This window comes from Pan troglodytes, chromosome 18 (assembly GCF_028858775.2).
Source record: "Pan troglodytes isolate AG18354 chromosome 18, NHGRI_mPanTro3-v2.0_pri, whole genome shotgun sequence".
NCBI classification, from domain to species: domain Eukaryota; kingdom Metazoa; phylum Chordata; class Mammalia; order Primates; family Hominidae; genus Pan; species Pan troglodytes.
This window is the reverse complement of record NC_072416.2, coordinates 2925694-2949828: the sequence shown is the minus strand read 5'-3', so window position 1 is coordinate 2949828 and position 24135 is coordinate 2925694. Positions and strand designations below refer to the sequence as shown.

Sequence of the window (24135 nt, the reverse complement as noted above, 5' to 3'; positions counted from 1 at the left end):
TCTCCCGGGCAGGGGCGGGACTTCCGCCCGGCGGCGGCGGGGCGTACCGTTGGGTCACCAGTGAGTCTGCAAAGTCGCTGAGGTTCTGGGACCGCGCGGCGTCACCGAGCGTGAGCCTTCCGCCCGGGGACGCGGCCGCCACAGCTCGGGACGCGGGGAACGCGGCCGGCGCGAGCTCAACACCCGGCCCGACGTGCTCACCGCGGCAGCGGCGCCTCCTGGACGGGGACCCAGGGCCCGGACCGCACTCTTCCCGGGGGCGCCGCCGAGCCCTCGTCCCTGCCGGGCCCGGCTGCCGCAGGTGCGTGGGCGAGCGAGGCGGCTGCGTCCGCGGGCCCCGGCGTGGGGTCGGGGGTTGAGTGGGCACGTGGTTCTTTCTGGGGTGACGAAAAAGTCCTACCGTCGTGGGGATGGTCCTGCCTCTCTCGGTGAAGTTACTCACTCGGAACGGGTGAGCTTTGTGATACGTGCTCTGCGTTCAGTAACGCTGTTACAGTCGTAAGTAAAAGCAGTAACGTCAGCGCCGACCCAGCGCAGCCCTCTCCAGACCGGGTGGGGAGCCCGTCACGTCTGCCCCGCCGGCGAGGAGCAGAGCCCGGCAAGAACCCTCCTCCAGAGGGGCCCCGACCCGGGCTGTGCCTCCGGGAGCAGGTGCTGTTTACACAGAGGGACCCCAGGACGGGCAGCCCCACACCTCCAGTGACCTCCCGCCCCCCAGAGCTGAAGACAATGGCCTGACTAAGCGGCGACCACATCGACGCACCAGTTTTTTCTTTTTTGAAACAGGGTCTCCCTTTGTCGCCCAGGCTGCAGTGCAGTAGCGCGATCTCGGCTCACTGCAGCCTCTACCTCCCTGGCACAAGCGATCCTCCAGCCTCAGCCTCCCGAGTAGCTGGGACTACAGGCGCCACCATGCCCGGCTACCTTTTGTATTTTTTGTAGAGATGGCGCCTTGCCAAGTTCCCCAGGCATTAACCTGGAATCAACCTGGCGGGTCAGAGAGAGCCTATTCTGCTCAGAGGTCATTGTGCCCAGACTTGAGTCCTGGCTGTGAAGTCCCTGAGGCCCCTCACTCCAGGGACGGGAAGCACCAAAGATGTGATGTTTCCTCCTCGGTTTCTGAGACTGCCTGGAAGGCGGGGGGATAGTGGTGAGCAGCCGTCTCCTCCTTTCCTGAGAACATAAATCAGAAACGCTTTCTGAGGCCGGGCACGGTGGCTCATGCCTGTAATCCCAGCACTTTGGGAGGCTGAGGTGGGTGGATCACCTGAGGTCAGGACCAGCTTGGCCAACATGGTGATAACCCCCTCTCCACTGAAAATACAAAAATGAGCCAGGCATGTTGGTACGTGCCTGTAATCCCAGCTACTTAGGAGGCTGAGGCAGAAGAATTGCTTAAACTCGGGAAACGGAGGTGGCAGTGAGCTGAGATTGTGCCACCGCACTCCAGCCTGGGCTACGGAGTGAGACTCTGTCTCAGGAAAAAAAAAAAAAAAAAACTGCCTCAAAAATAAACAATTAAAAATGTTCTTATGGTCTTCACAAAAATAAACTTTTTTAAAAAAGAAAAACAAAGTAAAACGCTCTCCAGACCCAGCCGTGGGCCACTGCTGCCTAGTTCCCACCTCCTGGGACAAGAAAGGGCCATCCCCTGGCTGATGAAGAAGTCAGGTTTCTCCCACTGGACCTGCCCACCATAGCCTGTGGACACAGCCCTGTAGGTGGAGACCTGTGGTTTGGCTTCAGGAACCTTTCCATAGGGTGAGATCCTTGGAAAGCTGCTGTGCCCTCTGACCTCCCAGCCTCCGAGCAGAGAAGTGTCCCAGGGAACCCAGATGGGTCTAGGGCAGCAGGCCCAGTGAAGGGAGGGACGGACTCGGGGGCAGCAGGCCCAGTGAAGGGAGGGACGGACAGAGGGGTGCCATCCTCTGGCATCCAGGCCTTGTGGACCTAGGGGCAGCTGCGTGCACTTACGCAGGGTGTCCTGGGGTCCACCGTGGCCAAGCCAGGCCTGGGCAGGGGCAGGACACCATCCCTGCAGCTGAGAGATCTCAGGCCAGGGGCAGGGCAGCCAAAGACAGTGGAGTGTGGGAAGAGACCTCCACCCAGAAGTTCGGGGTGAGCCACCATCTGGGCACCCACTTGTTGAGCAGTCAGGGTAATTCTGGGCCCATCTCGGAGGCCTGAGCAGTGTCTGGTGGAGACCCTGACAGCCCCCTTCTGCCACGCCCCACACTCAATGGCCATGGCAGAGACGGGCCAGGACACTAAGCGGAGCCTCTGACCAAGTGAGGGGCTTGGGAGACAAAGGGAGCAGTTTGGGGTGTCCGCCCTGCCCCCGGGGAGCCCAGCAGCCGCCAGGATGCCCTCAAAGTCCTGCTAAGGGGGTGGACAGTTGCCCAGTGGGGCAGACAAGCCTTGGCCCCTGAAGCCCTCTGCCCAGGGAGCACCTACAAGTTTCAGCTACTCAGGGACCCCCCCAGTCCTGGCCTGCTGCCAAGGGGAGGCCTCACTCACATCCCATGAGTGGACAGAGCCAATCACCTTGGTGGACACAGCGTGCAGTGGATGAGGGCAGTGAGGGATGGAGCGTCAACATGGTCCCATTTCTGTGGACAAATTAATGACAAGGGAATGTAGCTTTGCAGTGGAAAACCCTGCGGACAAGACCTCGACCAAGTAGTCACGTTGGCATCACTGGGATGAACAGGTGGGCTCTGTGTGCCACCCTGGGTGGTGCCCTCTGCTGCTGCCACAAGCATGAGCGGCATCTCATCATGAGGGTCACCAGCAGACCCAGCCAGGGACACTCCTGAGTAACGGGGTCCATCCCTAAGCCACCAGAGGCTTTGGAGACTGGCCCATGACATGTGGGACACGCTGGAATGGGGTCGGTGGCTTGGACCGCATCCCTGCAAAAGCCCCGGGTTTGAGCACTGCACTGGCTGCCTTGTTCTGAGGAAATGCACGCTGAAAATTCCAGAGCCAAAATGGGCAGCTGACTCAAATGGTGCAGAAAAACATAAAGAATGTGCTGGCTGGGCCCGGTGGCTCACACTTGTAATCCCACCACTTTGGGAGGCCGACGCAGGCACATGGCTTGAGCCCAAGAGTTTGAGACCAGCCTGAGTAACACGATGAAACCCCGTCTCTACTAAAAATACAAAAATGAGCCAGGCGTGGTGGTGGGTGCCTGTAATCCCAGAGAGTCAGGAGGCTGAGGTGGGAGAATCACCTGAGCCCAGGAAGGTTAAGGCTGCACTCCAGCCTGGAAAATAGAGACCCTCTCTCAAAAAAAAAAAAGAAAAAATGTGAAGACATACACATGGCATGTGGTCGTGGGGGGATGTAGGTGAAGGGTGCTGGAAGCATCTGTGTTATTCTCACAGCATTTCTGTAAGTCTGAATCTGTGAAGTACTGGTGAGACCCTTCTCTGTGGGCAGCCCCAACTCTGAAAGGGAAGGTGTCTGCTTCTCAGGGTACCCTGAGGGTCCATAAATGGTCCTGGGCAGGCCTTGCAAAAGCTCCAGCCCATTGCCCTGTCTGGGTCGGCAAGGCAGGGGGGACCAGAACTCTGGTGGAGGGATGAGGGGCACCCCACAGGTGTAGGCCGTCTCCAGGCAGGGGCTGTGCAGCAAGGACAGACGGCGCCTGGAGGTGCAGGCGGCACCTCTTGGTGGCTGCGAGTGGCTGGGGTGATGGTGTTCCATTGGCCAGCTCTGGCGCCAAACCTGGCTGGCCCTCGGGATAGGCAGTCAGCCCAGTGCCCAGCAGAGGGGGTGACCACTGCCAGGCATGACCCATGACATGGCCATCACAGAGCAGTGGACTGAGCTGTGTCAAGACCCTCACCTGGTGGAAGCCCCAGGAGGCGTGGCAGCCCAGTGGGCAGCTGGGGGGAGTGGGAGGTACAGGTTGGGGGTGTTGGTGGACCCCGTGAGCAGCTGGGGGGAGCGGGAGGTACAGGTTGGGGGTGTTGGTGGACCCCGTGGGCAGCTGGGGGGAGCGGGAGGTACAGGTTGGGGGTGTTGGTGGACCCCGTGGGCAGCTGGGGGGAGCGGGAGGTACAGGTTGGGGGTGTTGGTGGACCCCGTGGGCAGCTGGGGGGAGCGGGAGGTACAGGTTGGGGGTGTTGGTGGACCCCGTGGGCAGCTGGGGGGAGCAGGAGGTACAGGTTGGGGGTGTTGGTGGACTCGGTGGGTAGCTGGAGGGGGAGTTGGGGGTACAGGTGGAAAGGGTGGGGGGCGAGGTGGGCAGCTTTGGGGGACAGGGGACACAGGTGGGAGGGGTGGCAGGCCAGATGGGCAGCTGGTAGGAGCAGGGTAGGCCAGGTAGGCAACTGGAGGGGGAGTGGGGGAGAGTACAGATGGGAGGGGTGGTGGGCCAGGTGGGCAGCTGGGGGGAGGTGGGGGACACAGGTAGGGGGTTGGTGGGCCCTGAGTGCCTCTGGTTGCCTGGAAGTCCAAGTTGGATGGAGGCCTGTACACTTCGGGCTGGGAACGGGCTGTGGGGCCCGCCAGCTGGGCCCCCAGCACTGCAGGCGACAGAGACCATTCCTAGCAGCTGTGGCAGTCGCAGGCTCTACTGGGCCAGGACCCATGAGGGGCCCACCCCACATGGAGTCCACAGATTCAGAGCAGGAGCTGCTCGCCCCACCCCTGGAGGCCTACACCCCTGCACCATCTATGTCGAGGCAAGGCCACGACCCCAGGGTGGGCGGACCCCAGGGTGGGCGGCCCGGGTTCACCTGCCTACACCAAAGTCCTCAAGGTCCTGTAAGCCCGTCCCATCAGCCATCGTCAGGGCTTCCAGCAGGAGGCCGGTGTAGACTCTGCAGGGCAGACCCACGTGAGGCAGCCCAAGTCCCTCGAGTAGCGTCCACACCCCCACCCCAGAGCTTCCCTGGACCCGCGCTGCACATGGACCCGGGGCCGAGCCTGCGCTCCAAACACGGGGCAGGTTTTATTGTCACAGCAGCTGACAGCTTCCCCAGTGCTGGGTTGCCAGGGAGTCCCAGGCAGTCCTGGTGCTGCTGAGATGGGCGCTGCCTCCTCCCACCCACAGCGCGTCATCCCCTCACCAGCCGCACCTGCAGGCTCCCCTCCTGAAGCGGACTCGGGCTCACAGGGAACACCCGCACCCAGACCGTGCCATCTGGCAGGCACTTTCGGCCTCAGTGCCACGGCCCCCTCCCCAGGCCGCTCACACCCCTGGGGGGCCACAGAGGTGTCTGCACAGCAGGGCTTCCTCCTTCCCTGGGAGGCCCATGAAGGGAGACAGATTTGGCCCCAGGGCCTGCTGCTACAGGGGCACCGTGGACGAATAGGTATGGCTGGGTCAGTGGGCGGGCCCTTGACACTGAGGCTGCTCCCGCCCCCACAGCAGCCTGGCGATGCCCACAGCCTGCTGATGGCTTCTTCACAAAGCCACCTCTGCAGGGAACGTCCGCAAATAAACCCCGTGTGGTTCAGGGAGTGAGGGCCCGGGCCCACTGGGGACGGGGGTCAGCGACTGCTTCAATCCCCCAGATGCAGGGTGCTGTTCGGCTGAGGGAGCTAGAGGGTGCCTGGGACTGGGGGGTTCATCCTGGGAAGGTCCCTCCACCCCCACAGCCAGGGCAGAGCCACTGGGGAGCCCCCAGGGAGACCAGCCCTCCACCTGGGGCTGCTGTGGTGGACGGACCCTCTGGACCTGGGTACGCAAGGTGGGCATGGGGCAGTGCTCTGGACACCTGGGGCTGCTGTGCTCGCCACCATGGTGACCGCAGCAGGTGGGAAGCGGGTCCCAAGGCAGGCAGTGCCAGTGATGGAGTGCGGCCAGCCTGGCTGGCCACCCCCACATCTGCTCACTCCCAATGACCTCCAAGCCCAAGGTGTGATAGCAGGGCCTGCGGTGTTCAGGAGCACACAGCAGCGTCCACAAAGCACGGGACACGCGCCAGCTGAGCTGGTGCCACCCTGGCAGAGCAGATGGCTGGCCGTGGCCGTGTGGTGGTGCCGGGCGAGCCAGCAGTTCCCTCAGTCCTGCTTGTCCCCTCTCTGCCTCCAGGGGTAGATGAGCTCCCCAAGGAACAGCTTGCGGCACAGGGCGCCCCAGGAGTGCTTGGGGTGGCAGCCACAGCTGGGGAGGCGGTAGGTGTGCACCACGCGGCTGTAGGGCAGTGGGTTTATCTGGAAGGACAAGGGCAGCGGTCAGTGGGGTGGTCTGAGCTCCAACCCCGTCTGCAGAGAGAGGGTGGGGACGGGCAGTTGTGAGGCAGGGCTAGTGCTGTCTCAGACATTCCCTCACCTGTGGGACAAGCCAGTCCCAGTTCCCAGGGAGGCAGGTGAGCCTGCAGCCAGAAGGGAGCGCTGGGGGGAGGCAGAAGCTGCATCTCCCCTCGGGGCTGCCCAACTCTGAGGGGCCATGCCGCAGGGACACACGCCCCACCCCAGGACTCACTCAGTCGGTTCTGTTCCACCCAGAACTTGAGCCCTGTGGGGCCCAGGGCAGCCCCAGCCAGCCAAGGGCGCCTCCGACACAGGCAGAATGGGCCCCATCCACAGGACCACACCAGCGTCCTCAGGCCCTGGGGGTAAGGGGGAGGGGGTCCCGCGTGGGCCTTGCCCCTCAGCTCCACTGGGCCCTCCCTGTACCTCATCGCAGACTGGCGTGGTGCCACCCAGACACTACACCCAGCTGACCCCACTGTCCCAGAACAGGGGCAGCAGCATAGGGGCGTCCTGGCCACAAGGGGCCTCACCTGCATCAGGAGGCGGAGGGGCCTGCCGGCCTTGTGCTGGAGGACACGGAACTTCACGCCAGCTGCAAGGATAGCAAGGGGCTTATGAGGGAGGACGCGTGGGGGCTGGCCCCACACATGGGCAGAGGCTGGAGGTACCTTCCTCTCTGAGGGGCACCCGGGTGCTGCTGGCCGTGGCCACCCACGAAGCCCTCCCTGCCCCCTCCGTCCCCCAGCTCCTGGAGCTGGCTGCCAGGCCAGCATCAAAGCCTCCTGCAGCCAGGCACGGTGGCTCACGCCTGTAATCCCAGCATTTCGGGAGGTGGGCGGATCATGAGGTCAGGAGTTCAAGACCAGCCTGGCCAACATGGTGAAACCCCATACGTACTAAAAATACAAAAATTAGCCGGGTGTGATGGCGTGTGCCTGTAATCTCAGCTACTTGGGAGGCTGAGGCAGGAGAATCGCTTCAACCAGGGAGGCGAAGGTTGCAGTGAGCCGAGATCACACCACTGCACTCCAGCCTGGGCAAAAAGAGCAAGACTCCATCTCAAAAAAAAAAAAAAAAAAAAAGCCGGGCACGGTGACTCGTGCCTGTAATCCCAGCACTTTGGCAGGCTGAGGTGGGAGGATCACGATGTCAGGAGTTCGAGACCAGCCTGGCCAAAATGGTGAAACCCCCATCTCTACTAAAATACAAAAAATTAACTGGGCATGGTGGCACACGCCTGTAATCCTAGCTACTCGGGAGGCTGAGGCAGGAGAATCGCTTGAACCCAGGAGGCAGAGATTACAGTGAGCCGAGATTGCGCCATTGCACTCCAGCCTGGGCAACAAAGTGAGACTCCGTCTCAAACAAACAAAAAAAAGCCTCCTGCAGACTCCACTGAAAGAAGCCAAGTGTCCGGCAAGCAGGGAAGAGCCCCAGTGAGGGACGGGCGCAGGCTGTGCTGTTGAGTGGATGGGGTTTTCCGGCAGAGCGGACAGGGCACTTGCTGGATGGTGGCCGCCCTGCTGGCTCCTAGTGCCTCTGACTTTGCCGTGCTTGGCCCCTGGCCTGCAGTTCAGACTCCCAAGCCCAGAAAATCCCAAGGCAGAAGAACAAAGGCCTGTGGCCTCAGGTCTCCAGGGTTCTGAACCTGCGCGGCAGGTGAGTCTCTGAGTCTCTCCCCACCTCCCTGGAGGCAGCTGGTCCTGCAGACCTCTGGGACTAGGAGGCCCTGTCCTCCCTGCCTGCTTGCGCATGCATACCACGGCTTCCAGGCTGGAGGCACAGTGGCCCATGCTGTCCTTGCTTCTGCAGGGCCCGCAGGTGTGGTTCCCCTCCACCTACCCAGGGCCAGCTGCCCAATACGCAGCACTTACCCGCCAGCCTGTAGGGCCGGCAGAGCCGAAGACCCAGTGAGTACAGTGGCAGGGAGTTGATGAGGTCCACGAGCAGATGGATCAGGCCCTGCACGGCGACCACCAGGAGCCGGAGCTGTGGCAGAGGAGCATTTAGGACCGGCCCGGCCAGATGTGCCTGGGGGCAGAGCAGCCCGACCCCATCCTGGGCCACGAGGAAGGGGGCCCAGAGGCTGCAGGGTCCTGGGGAGAGCAGGGACCCCACCCCGAGCAGGGCACGGAGCCTGCCATTGGGCCTTGCTCTGGAGAAAAGCTGGAGGCGGAGCACTCGGCCCTCTCACCAGGTCAGAGGTGCCTCCCCACAGCCTCACATGCAGAGGGGATCGAGGCCTGGGAATCAAGCAGGTGCTGGAGGTGGTTCTGCTCACCTCCCACTGTCTGCCCCAGTGCCAGGCACCAGGGGAGGCCTCTTGCGTGACCCCATCTGCCGTGGGGTCCTCCCACCACGCACCCAGCTGCGTGCTCCAGGGCAGTGAGGGGGTCTTACTGGCCAGGCTAGGGCCTCGCCCTCTCCAGGGCGCAGCACTCACTGCCCAGAGGGTCCTGAAAGGCCACCCACGTGGCCTGCAGCAGGAGACAGCCCGCCCCACAGCTGACTGCTCCCAGGCAGCGCTGGCAGAAGCCACACAGAGCACTGCAGCCAGGCCCAGCCTGTGGGTGCTCAGCTCACCAGGGTGAACACCAGGTAGTACAGGGCTGTGGTAGGCAGGAGGAAGAGCAGGATGGTGAAGAGCAGAGTCCCGATGAACAGCTGTAGGGAGGGGCCGGCACACCGGGCATCAGCAGGACCCCGCGCCCAGGGACAGCCCAGCACTGTGCCCTCCCCCATCCCGGAGCTGCAGTCGGGACCTTGCGGCTTCCTGAGGGAACTCGGGATGGCCTGCTCAGAAGCAGTCCCAGTAGCAGGAGGGCTGTCCACCCACACCCCACATACTAGGGGACTTGCAGGGAGACAGGTGGGGGCCAGACCACCCAAGACGGTGCGTGGCCACACAGTCACCAAGAACATGCTCTGGATGGCAGCATCCAGCGGCTGCAGCAAGAGTGAGCAGCAGACGGGCCGGGGCACCTCTAGTCTCCGAGCCCGGGGCACCTCTACTCTCCGAGCCCGGGGCACCTCTAGGGCCTGTGCCTGCACCACCTTCGGGGCTGCGTGTCTGTCTCTTCTCTGTGGCCCAGGGAAGCTCTGCGCTACTTCAGAGCCCCACGTGCAGCCCACACCGCAGACTTATCTATTCCCATGGCCTGTGCGCGGCCTCAGCTGCAGGACGGGAGCAGGCTGCCCCCTTGTGGTGCCCAAGCACCGCGCTGGCCCAGCGGGCACAGGCCGGGGGCAGTCAGCCCCTCCAGCCACGAACCCTGCCCCATACCTGGTCCAGGTCATAGGAACAGGAGTCCACGCGCTGGCGCAGAACGTTCCACTTCTTCCCCCGGAACAGACGCCACAGTGAGGACAGGCCATGGATCTTCAGGCAGTACAGCCTACAGGACGCAGTGCTGTCAGGCCGCGCCCCGCCCCGCCCCCGCCCCACTCGCTTGCCCCGCCCTGCCCCGCCCCACTCGAACGCCCAGCCGGAGCCTCTGCACCTCCCAGGGGGCGGTGGGGAGGGGGAAGCCCACGCCCACCTGGCTCCATAGACGTAGAAGCAGTAGATGTGGAAGGTGAGGAGGGCGATGATGTCCGAGAGGAGGGACAGGGCCACCGTCAGGCCCAGGCAGGCCGAGAGGCCCACGTGCCAAAGGATGTGCTCCACGAAGGGGGACATGAGGTGGATGTAGCCTGGCAGGGTGGGGTAGGCCCTCAGGAGGCGCTCAGACCCCAGCCCTCGGCCCAGCACAACCCTCACACACACAGGACATGAGGTGCGTGTAGCCTGGCAGGGTGGGGTCAGCCCTCAGGAGGTGCCCAGGCCCCAGCCCTCAGCTGAGCACAGCAGGCCTCACACACACAGGACGCTGGGGAGCAGAGTTGGGGGCACAGGGGGCGGGGTCTGGCTGGGTCCCTACCCTCTTCAGCAAGCTCTGGGGTCCCTGGGGCCCCCGCCTGCCCTGCACTCACTGATCCACAGGTGGATGTGGTAGAGGAAGAAGCGGCCCAGCACCTGGTCCAGTGCACGGTTCATCTTGAGCCCGGCGGGAGCACCCATCAGCCACTGCAGCAGGTGCTGGAGCTCCTCGGCCACGTGCTGCAGGGACACAGGGGCCACACTGGGGCGGGGGCAGCCAGGCTCAGCACCTGCATCTCCCCAGGCTCTTTTGTGACGGGCTCCCGCCTTGGCCAGCCTTCCCTCCTCCAGGGTCTACCGCGTCCTAGCGTGGACAGCACATGGGCTCCCCTTCACAGATGGCTCCGGGATTGGGGTCTGAGGAGGCTGGTCTGGAGGCCTCTCTCTGCAGGCCTGGGTGACACGGCCGGGCCCACAGGGCATCCGCGCGGCCCCCTGCCTGCACCCACCTCTACCATCTTCCTCCCCTCTCACTACCTCGGCCACAGGACCCACTGGAGCCCTTGGCCCCAAACACGTGGACGCACTGAGGCCTGGCAGACCCTGATTCGGCTCCAGCCCTGCAGGGAAGCCCACAGCTGACACAGTCCCCTCCAGAGGCCCCACCCCATCGCAGAGGCTGGGGGCTGCCCGGGATGGCCACAGGTGAGCGAGACAGTGCCAAGCCCATCAGGGCCACAGCAACAAGGCAGGAGGACAGGTCCCCACAGGGAGGATGGCGTCAAGTTGAGGGCACAGGCACCCCCAAGAGCAAACAGGGAAGCAGGGTCTTGGCCGCCCAGGAAGAAACTCAGCATCCAGAGGCTGTGCCCCGGGGGGCAGACCCCAAGGGAGCCTCAGCCTCCCCACTAAGGAGACAGTGACACCTTGGCCCCCACTTGCCCACTGCGCAGGCTCCTTCCAAGCCTGGGCCAAGGCCTCAGCCACAGCAGGACTGGCAAGAAGGAGAAAAGAACACTTTTTTTTTTTTTTTTTTCTGAGACGGAGTCTTGCTTTGTCGCCCAGGCTGGAGTGCAGTGGCTCAATCTCGGCTCACTGCAAGCTCTGCCTCCCGGGTTCATGCCATTCTCTTGCCTCAGCCTCCCAACTAGCTGGGACTATAGGTGCCCACCACCATACCTGGCTAATTTTTTGTATTTTTAGTAGAGACGGGATTTCACCGTGTTAGCCAGGATGGTCTCGATCTCCTGACCTCATGATCCGCCCGCCTTGGCCTCCCAAAGTGCTGGGATTACAGGCATGAGCCACCACCCCCGGCTGAGAAAAGAACATTCTTTATAAATAGAGCTTATTTAATATTTAAAGGCTAAGAGCTTGGCAGTGGGAAGAGACTTTCATTTTAAATTAAATATTTATATTTCTGAGCACTTTTGCAAAAGGGAGGTCTAGGACAAAGTAGGCCGGTGGCAGGTGCGGACGACCACAGGCAAAGCTGCCGAACCCCTTCCCCAGCCCCTCCCCTCCTTCCTTCTGGGCTAGAGCTCCCTGCACCCCCACAGCCACACAGACGTGCCTGATGCTGCCCCCAGAGGCCTGGCCTGGCCACAAGCAGGCCCAGTGCACACCTGCAGCCCACACAAGACCCACCCAGTCAGGCCTCAAGGAGGCCTCCACAGAGGCCCGAGGGTGGGCCAAAGAGTCAGGTACCACCCCCAGCAGGAAGACAAGCTCCTAATGGAAGAGACGGGGCTTTGGTGCTGAGGGAGGAAGACAGAGAAGCTGAAGGCCCAGAGGCAGCATGGAAATGCACTAGATCTGCAGAGGAGGGGGCTGCACCCGGCTGGAAACGGGGCACAGACCATGCAGGGAAGGTGGGAGATGGGAGACAAGCTGTGCCTCTGGCTCTCAGCACAGGAGTTATAGAATCAGCACAGGGGCAGGGCAGGAAGTCCTAGCTGGGCTGCACATGGGCATCCCTGGACAGGAAAGGTTTCATGACCCTGGCTCTGCAGAGGGCCCCAGAGAGCCAGGAGGGCAATGCTGATCTCAGGTAGGGGCCACAAGGGAGATACCACGACGCTGGGCCCACAGGGAGAGGCGGGCTCCCCAGAGCCTCAGCCCCGGCAGCTCCTGCACAAGGCCCCTTCAGAAGGAAAGTGGGGTGTACCTGCAAGGCCTGCCCTGCCCAGGCCCCAGCGCCCCTGGAGTTCCTGCTTCTGGTTCAGGGGAGGGCCGTGTCTCCAGAGCATGGAAAAGGTAGAACTGGCTTTGGGGGGCGGTGGCTCTGGCCCGGGAAGGCTCTGCTGCCCAGGAGGGGTCCCCACGCCCACCCAGGACACTGGGCTCCACCCCAGTCCACTCACGTCAGCCACAGGAACGAGGGCGTCGGCCAGATGCCCGATGCGGCTTCTCCCGTGGAGCCAGGACAGCAGCATGAGGCCCAGGGCCACGTCCAGCAGCACAGAGGCCACCGTGTTGGCCTTCCTGGAAGGGAGGTCCGGCCCGGCCGGCATGAGGGTGGCCAGCACATCCTGGGGCCGCAGGAGGAGGCCTGCCTGCCTGGCCGGAGGGGTCAGTGTGGTGCAGAGGGGGATGGAGAAGGGGCCAGAGGGCACGCACCCAGCCCTGCAGAGACCAGGGCAGGCCCACACCTCGTCAGCTGGGCAGGGTTCTCCGCCTTCCGTGTACTGAAGATGAGCGTGAGGTGCTCCAGCCGGTGCCGGAGCTGTTCGCACGTGGAGAGCTTGCTCCCGAGGAAGGACAGGGGCCAGAGCTTGAACACTCTGCGTGGGAGCGGAGAGGAGTGATGTGTCCCTCTCCAGATCCTCCTCCCACCGTCCCCCACTGTGCAGGGGACCACAAACACCCAGGCCACACTCCTGAGCTCAGCAGGACAGGGGGCAGGTGGGAGGGGCCCTCGGTGGCCCAGGTGGTGGTAGGCAGCGCCCAACGCGCCCACCTCACAGTGCACGTGACTAACCCGGAGCCTGGCCTCCTCGCAGGTGCTGACCCCAGGCCACCTGGTCACCACATGCTCCCAGAGCCGGTGCCAAGAAGCGCCTGCGAGCCAGCAGCAACTCCCACGGGCCCAGGGCCTCGCCCCGCCGATGGGGCCCAGAAAGCTGCCCGGAGTCTCCTGGGCTGGCCTGGCTTCTCACCCCAGGCTTCCAGAGTATGCACCCCCGGGTCTAAGGCAGGGGGCAACTGTGGGTGACCCCTAGCTGCTCCCCATGGGGCGCCTCCGCCAGGCAGATGAGGTCCCCTGTGGAAGGGGGCCCTCTGTTCTCAGCCACAGCTCGGGGCTACCCCCGTGCCCCTCAGGGCCCTTGGGCTTCAACTGACCCTTGGCCAGCAGCACCTGTGATTGTGGAGAGAAGCAGGGCCTGTAGACCACTCCCCCAGGCACACGGGGCCAGCAAGTGGATGACACCCCCACAGCCCATGAGCGCTGCAGTGTCCAGAGGCCTGCTGGGGGCACACGCAGGGCTACAGGGAGGCCAGCGGGCCTGTGTGCCCTCAGGAGCACCCCCAGGCAGCAGTAGTCATGTCTGTGCTCACCTTCTGATTTCTCTTTCAGGGACCTAAGCCACTGAGGTTCACCTTCTACACCTTCTGGGAGGGCCCCTGGCAATCCCTGAGGCTGCCCGGAGACCTGGCTCTACCCCAGGGGTGAGGGACACCCTCTGAGAGGCGAGGGTTGGGAGGGCAGGATGGGGCCAAAGCCCGGGCTGCAGGAGTGGGAGGGGGCCCGGGCCCAGGAAGAGCCCATCTGGGCCTCTGTGCCCACTGCAGACAAAGGGATGGGCCAGCACTCATGGGACCCCACTCTTTGCCACCTGCCTGTCCCGGGACACCTACCGGCAGGCACTGACAGCTGAGACCAGCGACAGCAGGCTGGCCAACAGCAGGCAAATGGGTCCCGAGGCTCGCCTGGCAAGCTCCGCGAGGATGCTGGCCTCCACGCCCTCCGACTGCCAGTGGCTCAGCCGCACGGGGCCCTCATCAAAGCGGTCACTGCGGAAGAGCACCTCACTGCGTGCTACCGTGTCGAAGACGGCAGCCAGGACCCCCGTGCTGGCAGTGGTGGCTCCAGCCTGGCGGTCGGGCAGGACGGTGGGCAGGTGTAGCTGTGACAGCAACACCTGGCGCTGGTCATAGAAGATGAGCATGACCTGGTCCTCACCGGGGGCACCGGGGGCAGTGGGCGCTTGCCGGCGGGTGGCCTCGCAGCTCCAGAACGTGCCGCCTCTCTCCCGGCACAGCCGCAGCCAGGGCTCATGGGGGAAGACAGCACCCAGGCTCTCCAGGAAGCGGCGCAGGCTCTCCTCGGGCTCCTGCCGGCAGTGGCACCAGGTGCCCAGCACGGCCACGCCCACCTGGCTGGCCTGCCGCACCTGGGCCAGGAGCTGCTTGACCTGGATGGGGATGAAGGGAAAGTGCAGGACCGCCAGGACCACGGCGCTGCTCTGCTCCGGCACCCACCGTCCCACCAGCAGCCCGCTGTCCGCCGAGACGCAGCACGTGGGGAAGAAGGCCTTGAGCACCATGCCGGGAGGCTGGAAGAGAAGAGGAGAGGCTCGGCTCAGAGCTGCTGCTGCCCCCCCACCGTGGGCTGCGGGATGTGGCACAGACGGCCTGACAGGTGCAGCCACAGGGCCCCAGGTCGGGGCACCTCAGCTTCAAGTTCGGTGGTGGACGCCGTAGGGCTGCTTGGCTGCCGCCTCGCGTGGGCCATGCTTCTCCAAGGGGCAGCCAGAGCGCTGGCCCCACGTCCACCCCAGGCCCAGCTCAGCCCCACCCGCACGAGGCAGGACGCACATGCAGCCACCAGGCCTGCCCTCCCATTTCCAGGCCGGCCCAGGGCACGGCCTCCTCGGCACCACCTGATGCGGCTGTGGGGCCGGACCGAACTCCAGGCTTCTTATTTTTAAGAAACCTGATCAGAGAGGTGTGCTTAAAGGTGTAGCACGCGGAGAACTGTACAATCTCATTAGCAAGATCACTCCAATTGAAACCTTGACAAACCATGATTCACATATTAAGCAAGAATAAAGATGAAAATGTAAAATGATGTGCTGCTGGGCTGCGGAAACTACCTCGTGCGCACGGCGGGCAGCCCCCCAGAAGGTCCCTGCCTCCCACAAGCCCCTCCCTGGGGGCAGGAAGGACCTGCCTCGTTGCTCAGGGAGCAGGCTCAGGGCACACAGGGCTTCGGCCTCCACTCTGACCCCCGCCCACGGTGGCACCCAGCAGTGCCTGGCCCTCCCTGACATCCCCACAGCCACCCCAGGGCAGGGCTCCCTCAGGGAGCATTTTCTCTCCGGGATACATTTCTCCAACCACATGGGTGCCTAGAAACGGGGAGAGAGAGGCTTACAGGTCCCGGAGGTGTGGAGGAACTGCATCCTGCACTCTCAGGCTGAGGGACACCAGCCTTCCGAGGTAGCCGTTGAGTAGGAAGCCACCCGAGCCACCGCGGTTCCCAGGCCCTGGGCCTCTCCTCCCCCTTTCTCACAGGCCCCTGCGGAGCCGTGCAGCCAGCTGGGGCTCCTCCTCCACTGATGCCTTCCCTGGCAGGGCCCCACAGGGCAGGAGGACTCCCTAGCGCTGGGGGCACTACTGGCTGGCTGGCTGGGCCGCTCGCCTTCCTCAGACACAGAAAGCCCCATCTCGCCTGCACGAAGAGTGGAGCGGCCACCCTGAGCAGACACCCCCCACGCTGGAGCCACACTTGAGGGAGGGACATAGCTTGGCCTGAGCCTGGGTCTGGAGGTCCCAGCGCCCACCACGCCCTTAGGGATGAGGGAACAGAGCGGGACGCCTGGAGGTCCCAGTGCCCACCACATCCTTAGGGACGAGGGAACAGAGCGGGACGCCTGGAGGTCCCAGTGCCCACCACATCCTTAGGGACGAGGGGACAGAGCGGGACGCCTGGAGGTCCCAGTGCCCACCCCATCCTTAGGGACGAGGGGACAGAGCGGGACGCCTGGAGGTCCCAGCGCCCACCACGCCCTTAGGGATGAGGGAACAGAGCGGGACGCCTGGAGGTCCCAGCGCCCACCACATCCTTAGGGACGAGGGGACAGAGCAGGATGCACACGTCGGGGTGGTGTGACCTGTAAGTCCTCTCCCGAAGCTTGGAGGGGCTCTGGAAGAGGCCTCACACGGAAATGCCTGGGGCTTAAGAGGCCCCTGGTGCAGCTGCTCTCCTCCCCTGCAGGCAGCCCGCACTGGGGCTGGAGGATCCAGTCACTCAAGGCAGTGGGTTCTAGCTGAAAAGGGACCTTCTGGGTCAGGCTGCAGAACTCCCCAAATGCCCATTTCCTCAGTGGCCAGAGAGGGCAGGCGGCGGGTGGATGCCTGGAGGCCAGCTGACGTGAGGCACCAAGGACATCCTGAGAGGGACAAAGCGATTCTGCCTGCGAGGGGCCCAGCGTGTCTGGCTGTGTGACCACCATAGGGGACCACCCAGTACAGCCCACCTTTCACACCAGCTCAGCCCAGGGACCCATCACGCCCTGCTGGGGAAGAGCTTTCACAGGGACTAAGGAAAACCGCCCACAGATATCGTCGGAAAAGAAACACAATGGCTCTAACAGTAAACAGATGTTCTGGGGGGAGCTGGTTCTGCGGCGGGCTCACTTTGGGTAAATTCACCGAGCTACGTGCTCACGATCTGTGCGCTTTCTTTGTGTGTATTCTTTGTGCTTCATCTACAAAGTTTACCTTAAAAAAAAAAAGTGCCTTGTGTCTACCGAAGGAGATGGGAGGGCAGAAGCTGCTCTTCTCTGTCGAGTAGTGAGAGAAAACTCAACGTACTGTGGGGCAAACGCCCATCACACTCCCACCTCAGCCTCTGGGACGGTCGGCGGCACAAAGAAGCCTGCACTAGCAGCTGCTGGGATCACACAGCCAGAGGAAGATGAAAGAGAAGCGATCGATAGCAGAGGAGGTATGGGACGGGAGAAAGCAACGTGAGCATCTTTAAAGACTGAGGAAACACACACACACACACACACGGGCGCCAGGCTAGCCACACACACACACACACACACACACACACGAGCGCCAGGCTAGCCAGACACACACACACAGGCGCCAGGCTAGCCAGACACACACACATACACACACACACACACACACATGGGCACCAGGCTAGCCACGGGCACCAGGCTAGCCAGACACACACACACACACACACGGGCACCAGGCTAGCCACGGGTGCCAGGCTAGCCAGACACACACACACACACACACACGGGCGCCAGGCTAGCCACACACACACACACAGGCTAGCCAGACACACACACACACACACAGGCTAGCCAGACACACACACACACACACACACACACGCTAACCAGACACACACACAGGCTAGCCAGACACACACACACACACACACACACACACACAGGCTAACCAGACACACACAGGCTAGTCAGACACACACATACACACACACATGGGCGCCAGGCTAGCCACGGGTGCCAGGCTAGCCAGACACACACACACACGGGCACCAGGCTAGCCACGGGTGCCAGGCTAGCCAGACACACACACACACACAGGCGCCAGGCTAGCCACACACACACACACAGGCTAGCCAGACACACACACATGCTAGCCAGACACACACAGGCTAGCCAGACACACACACACACACAGGCTAGCCAGACACACACACACAAGGCTAGCCCCACCCCCCCACACACACACACGGGCACCAGGCTAGCCACGGGCACCAGGCTAGCCAGACACACACACACACACACGGGCACCAGGCTAGCCACGGGTGCCAGGCTAGCCAGACACACACACACACACACACACACACACGGGCGCCAGGCTAGCCACACACACACACACACACAGGCTAGCCAGACACACACACACACACACAGGCTAGCCAGACACACACACACACAGGCTAGCCAGACACACACACACACACACACACAGGCTAACCAGACACACACAGACACAGGCTAGCCAGACACACATACACAAACACACACACACAGGCTAACCAGACACACACAGGCTAGCCAGACACACACACACACACACACACACACACACACAAGGCTAGCCAGACACACACACACATACACACGGGCGCCAGGCTAGCCACGGGTGCCAGGCTAGCCAGACACACACACACACACACACACGGGCACCAGGCTAGCCACAGGTGCCAGGCTAGCCAGACACACACACACACACGGGCGCCAGGCTAGCCACACACACACACAGGCTAGCCAGACACACACACACACACGGGCGCCAGGCTAGCCACACACACACACAGGCTAGCCAGACACACACACACACACAGGCTAGCCAGACACACACACACACACACAGGCTAGCCAGACACACACACACACACAGGCTAGCCAGACACACACACACACACAGGCTAGCCTGACACACACACACAAGGCTAGCCCCCCCCCCACACACACACACACGGGCACCAGGCTAGCCACGGGCACCAGGCTAGCCAGACACACACACACACACACACACACACACACACACACACACACACGGGCACCAGGCTAGCCACGGGCGCCAGGCTAGCCAGACACATACATACACACACACACGGGCACCAGGCTAGCCACGGGTGCCAGGCTAGCTACACACACACACACACACACACACACACAGGCTAGCCAGACACACACACACAGGCTAGCCAGACACACACACACAGACACACACACACAGACACACACACACAGACACACACACACAGACACACACACACACGGGCGCCAGGCTAGCCAGAAGAGCTTCCTCTGCTAAGAATGAGCCCGAGTGCTCTTGAGAAGCCATTCCCAGACCAGGCAGGTAGGGAGGTCGACCATCTAAAGTAGTAAGACTAAGACTTCCCTCTCCTCCCCGCGAATGAGGGAATGGTGGCACCCCAGCCCAGTTAGGACGGGCCAGGGCCATCTCTGGCTGAGCCGCCCCTCCCTGCCACCGCTCCACAAGAGCTCTGGAGAATTTGCGCTTCCCAGCGCCTTGTTTGAAAAATAAACACGAACCTGGCGCGGTGGCTCACGCCTGTAATCCCAGCACTTTGGGAGGCCGAGGCGGGCGGATCACTTGAGGTCAGGAGCTTAATACCAGCCTCGATGGGGGTGAAACCAAGTCTCTACTAAAAATACAGAAATTAGCCGGGCGTGGTGGTGTGCACCTGTAATCCCAGCTACTGGGGAGGCTGAGGCAGGAGAATCGCTTGAACCCGGGAGGCAGCGGTTGCAGTGACCCGAGATCGCGCCATTGCAGTCCAGCCTGGGCGACAGAGCGAGACTCCGTCTCAAAATAAATAAATAATGAAAAACAAACACGAGTTCAGCCTGGGCAACATGGTGAGACCCCGTCTCCAAACAAACAAACAAACAAACTTGCTTGCCTTCCTCAAGCAGGGCCTTCCCCTCTCATTTGGGAAGAGCCTATGATTCCGTTTTTTGCCCTTTCCTGCAACCCGGGACAACTGCGAAGGGCCCACAGCCAGGCCCGGGGCGCCGACCGCCCTTGCACAGGGTCCACAGGGGCCCAGGTCGGCGCGGGCCCGGGGGCGGCCCCACTTCTCGGAGGAGGAAGCAGCGGCGCCGCGGGCGGGAGTGCGGAGCCCCCAGCCCAGGCCCGGAGCCGCAGGGGCGCTGCCCGAGGTCCCGCCGCGCGCCGCCCACCCCCCTGCTCACCGGGTGCTTCCGGGGCCGCGCGCTCGGGCGGCGGGGTCCGGATGGGGTTGGGGACCCCGATGGGCGGGCCCGGGTAGACAACGGCGCTCGCTGCCTCCAGCCCCGCCGCGGGACCCGAGCCCCACTTCCGCCGGCTCCGCGCGTTGCCGCGCGACGGTCCGGCCCCCAAAGGCGCCCGGGCTGCCCGCCCGCCCGGCCCGAGCGTTCCGCGGCGCAGCGTGCCCGCCCAGTCCCCACGCCCGGACCTCCCGAGCCTGCCTCCGTGCCGCCAGCCCTGCGTCAGCTCAGTTTCCTCACCTGAGAAACAGACTGGATCTGGCCTTCGTGGAACTCGGACCCCGCCTGGCTCCCAGCCTCCCCAAGTGAACAGGTCCCCAGGCCCTGCGGGATTCCAGGAAGGCCCCAGCCCCAGCCCGGTCCCGCCCCCGTCACTCTGTTGTCTGCAGAGGGGCCGCCCCCAGATCCCCAAAGCCAGTGGTGCCGGGAATTTTGAGCCCTGGTAGGACCAGCCCAGAGGCTGCCGCCAGCGATCGTCAGGAGAGAACACACAGGCGTCCAGCCCCTCCCGATCCCAGGAACAAGACCCCAGCCGAGACCTCAGCAGCAACTCCGTTTATTGAGCACCTAACGACAGTGCGCAGCTAGTCCCCCACCCACAGGACCCAGACATATGAGGGACCGCTCAGGGGTGATGTCCTGTGATACAGGGGAGCCTCACCTCCCCACCCCACAGGGGTAGAGCCAGACACCGTCCCCTCCCAGCTCCCTCCCCCATACAGGCCCTTCCCTGGACCCCAGACCCACGGAGTAACCCAGACGCCTCTCCTTTCACGCCTCATCTCCCCACTTGTAAAATGGGAGGAGAGGGTTAGACCCCTATTTTTTCTCAGTTTTCCAAAGCAGCAGGAGTCTCTCCTTGTAGGAAGCTCCCCCAGACCCTCCCAGCACGGCTGCACTGGGAGGACAAACAGCATGGAGCTGTTTGTCCCTGTCTGCAGAATGAAGGCCCAGACAGCTTTCATTCATGGGGACGTGGAAGAAAAGGCATCCAGGGTTCAGCCAGCCATGGGCCTCCAGACACTCCAGGGTTGCCTCCCCCTTACCTCTGCCAGGCCCAGAGAAGCTACTGGAGGCTCAGGACTCCAGGTCCCTCTGAGGTTGGGGACATTTAGGGGCCACACCCCTGCCCCAGGCCGCCCCGCCCAGCCCATCCCAGCCACACCCTCCCTGCCTGTCTGCCCCTGATTAGGAGGCCTGGGCAGGGGCACCTGGTGGGAGAGCCTGCCTAGCTGTGTGCCGGCAGCTGGCCCAGGATCTCAAGGCTTCAGCTGCCAGCCCCAAAGTCCAGGCACAGGGCCTGAGGGGGCGTGGGGGGCATGAATGCAGGGGCCAGGGCACTGAATGGGGACAGCAGAGAGCGGCCCCGGCTGGGGAGGCTGCAGGCCTGGCAGGGGCAGCCTGGGAAGCAGACTCAGGGCTGCTCCTGAGATCCGGAGCCTCACCAGCAGGAGAACTCGAGCCAAGCCCAGGGCCCAGCCCAGGTGGTGCTGGCATCAGGCAGGCAATGCCCATAGCCTGGAGGCTCCACCCATCCTGAGGGTTCCTCCCGCGGTGATCCAAGGGCCTGGGAGCTGGCCTCAGGCACAGGAGGGCTGCTCCAACCCAGCCTCAGGTCAGGCCAGCTCCTTGCCCTGGTACACCTTGATGGAGTTGTCCTTGGCATCAGCCACCAGGAGCTGGCCCTGGGGTGCACAGGCCACTCCCAAGGGCTGCCCAAGCCCCTCTGACACCAGGCAGATGGGTGGCCCAGCCCGGGGAAACAGGGTCACCTGGCGCCTCTGCTCATCTGCCACAATAACGTTGCCCTCTGAGTTGGAGCAGATGCCCGCTGGGCAGCCGAAAGTGTGCCCCGTCCAGCCCCCCAGGGAGCCCAGGGGTTGGCGGGCACTGCCAAACAGCCTCACATCCCCAAACTCCTCACTCACAGCAAGGCCCCCATCAGGCCCTGGGCCCACCCAGCAGGGGCCCTCCAGACCCAGCATGGAGGCTGGGGCCAGGGGCTCCCAAGCAGGACCCAATGAGAAGCTGTGCACAGCCCCAGGCAAGTAGTCCGTCACCAGGAGGCGGTTGAGGGCATCCACAGCCAGCCCTCGGGGAGACAGGAAGGTGCCCACTGTCACCCAGTGGCCCCCGGGGTCCCGGGCTGTGTGCTGGAGTGCATGGACAGCCCCATGCATGGGATCGCTGACCACCACGAGCCCTGACGCTGTCACAGCCACGTCCTCTGGAACGAAGGCCCCGCTCCCCGGAGTGCGGCAGGGCAGGAGGCAGATGGGGCGTCCCTCCAGATCTAGCACGTGGACACAGGGCGCAGCCCCGGCCGTGAGGAAGAGCAGGCCATCGGGGGAGCAGTGCAGGCCCCGGGGCCCTCCCGCAGCCCCTGCGGGCACCCGGATCCACCCAAGCAGCCGGAGCTGCCGGGAGCCCGTGGAGTCTCCAGGTGGGTCCAGTGTGAGGTGCAGACACCTGGAGGCCGGAGTCCAGTCAGTCCGAATCAGCGTCTCAGCTTCTCTGCAGCTGGGTCACGCTTGGGGCTGCAAGAGAGAGAATAAGGCCCCACTGTGTGTGGGAATGGCAAAGTCACTCCTCCAGTGCCCTCCTATGAGGCCGGGTCCTCCAGGTCCTGAGAGTCTACCTGGCCACCAAGCCCAGCGGCCACCCTAGTGTCTAGGTGCCTGGGACTTGAGTCTGGGAGACACATGACCCGTGTAGCTCGCTGTGGGTTTTCCCCTGAGCCCCAGATGAGCTCACGGGCCTCAGACAGATAAGCAACGTTTCTCAAATCCATCTGCCTGTGGAACCCCTTTCTACGGGGGGGGGGGCGGTCACCCACACACAGCCCTTCTACCCAAGCCCCTAGGTCAGGGAGACTTCTGACCCCTTAGGGGCGAGGCAGCCTATTCCAAGGGCCTCCACCTGCCCCACCGAGAGAGGCCGGGGGGAGGGGTCTCTTACCTGGGCCCTGTCTCGCTGGGCCCTGCTTTGGGGCTGGGTGGCTGCAGCCTCTGTTGTTGGAAACTAGAACCGGAGGAAGTGGGAGGAGCCACTGGCAGGGACGCAGCGGGGCCGGGTGGAGGAGGGAGAGTGCAGTCTCCGGCCTTGGCCCCTGAAGCTTCTATGAAAGAAAAACCAGGTCCCCTGAGGACTCCCCATGCTGCGGTGTTCCTGCCTCCGCGCCTCGTTGCAGGCTGCGCCCTCTGCCCGGACACTATTCCCACGTCCCCTACACGGCCAGATGCCATGCAGCCCACCCCCCTTCAGGAGTCCCCCACGGTCCCCCCACAACCAGCAAGTTCATTACTCCAAGTGGCAAGGCAGCCCCAGGCTGCCACCCCCAAGCAGGGTCCTTGGGTCTGGACCACAGGCGGGTGACCTGCTGGCTGAGGCACCCTCCATGAGGCCTGTCCTGCTCCCCACGGGTGACAGCGAAGGAGGTCGTGTCTCCACACCTGGGAGACGGGTGCTGTTGCCCCCAGCAAGGCCATGCTCACCTGTCTGCCCAGTGGGGGTGAGAAACTGAGGTGCAGTGGACATATGGGGTGCAGTGGACATATGGGGTGCAGTGGACATATGGGGGGCGGGGGCTGAGGACAGGGAGTCTCCCTCAGACTCGGGACTTGGGAACAGTTCCTGGCTGCCCAGAGCCCCCTGCAGCCCCTCCAGGAAGCCTCTGGGTAGAGGGGCCCGGCTGGGACCTGTCCCCACAGCACTCCGCGCCTGGCCAGGCAGCACCCCAGCTCTAGCTGCCCCGAGGCAGGGTCGGGGCTGATGCTATCTCCCTGGTAGTTAATGGGGCCGCTGCCAGCCTGCTTGGACTGGCCCCAGCCCGGCTGGACGCAGGCAGGAACTGCTTCTCCTCCTGGGGGGGCGATGTGGGCTCCAGAGCCCATTCCAGGGTGGGCGTGGAGGGTGTGGCCAGCTCTCCCAGGAGAGAAGTAATTTGCTGTGGGGGTCCCGGGTGCCCCTCCCTGTCTGCCCATCCCCTGCCCGTGGGAGGGCCAAGCCAGGCCCTGCTGGGAGGGAGGCAGTGAGCTGTGAAGGCTGATACCTATCACGGCTGCAGGGGCTGGCAGGGGCCAGCAGAGCCCACGCTGGGTGAGCAGCCTCCAGCCACAGAGCCCCGGGGCCACCGTTTAACCGCAGGAGAGCTGATATGAGCGCTGCCTTGCTGGATTCAGAGGCTAGAGGATGTTCAGGGGTTCGTGCCCACCCCCGACACACCAAGACACAGGCCGAGCAGCCCAGTCCACACGCCTCTCCACCCCCGACACACCAAGACACAGG

At 63.5% G+C, this 24135-nt stretch overlaps 2 protein-coding genes across 5 annotated transcripts; both read right to left on the bottom strand.

Moving 5' to 3' along the window:
• Positions 1-4939: 4939 nt before the first annotated feature.
• On the bottom strand, positions 4940-20409 carry PIGQ (phosphatidylinositol glycan anchor biosynthesis class Q). 3 transcript variants are annotated; one of them, XM_024349631.3, is made up of 11 exons: positions 20089-20409; positions 13931-14628; positions 12724-12855; positions 12436-12556; positions 10186-10312; positions 9753-9906; positions 9497-9608; positions 8797-8877; positions 8088-8202; positions 6744-6805; positions 4940-6171 (listed from the first exon to the last, which is right to left on the bottom strand). In XM_024349631.3, the coding sequence occupies exons 2-11, from the start codon at positions 14617-14619 to the stop codon at positions 6019-6021; spliced, it is 1746 nt and encodes a 581-aa protein (XP_024205399.2). In that variant the 5' UTR covers positions 14620-14628; positions 20089-20409; the 3' UTR covers positions 4940-6018. The 3 variants fall into 3 exon arrangements, with proteins under 3 accessions (XP_024205399.2, XP_016784504.2, XP_016784505.2); XM_016929015.4 differs by lacking the exon at positions 20089-20409 and adding an exon at positions 19792-19953; XM_016929016.4 differs by lacking the exons at positions 8797-8877; positions 20089-20409 and adding an exon at positions 19792-19940.
• On the bottom strand, positions 20389-22893 carry NHLRC4 (NHL repeat containing 4). 2 transcript variants are annotated; one of them, XM_016929013.4, is made up of 2 exons: positions 22807-22893; positions 20389-22385 (listed from the first exon to the last, which is right to left on the bottom strand). In XM_016929013.4, exon 2 carries the CDS (start codon positions 22026-22028, stop codon positions 21465-21467), a length of 564 nt encoding a protein of 187 aa, XP_016784502.1. In that variant the 5' UTR covers positions 22029-22385; positions 22807-22893; the 3' UTR covers positions 20389-21464. The 2 variants fall into 2 exon arrangements, with proteins under 2 accessions (XP_016784502.1, XP_016784503.1); XM_016929014.4 differs by having other exon boundaries at positions 20389-22410; positions 22807-22876.
• Positions 22894-24135: the final 1242 nt, after the last annotated feature.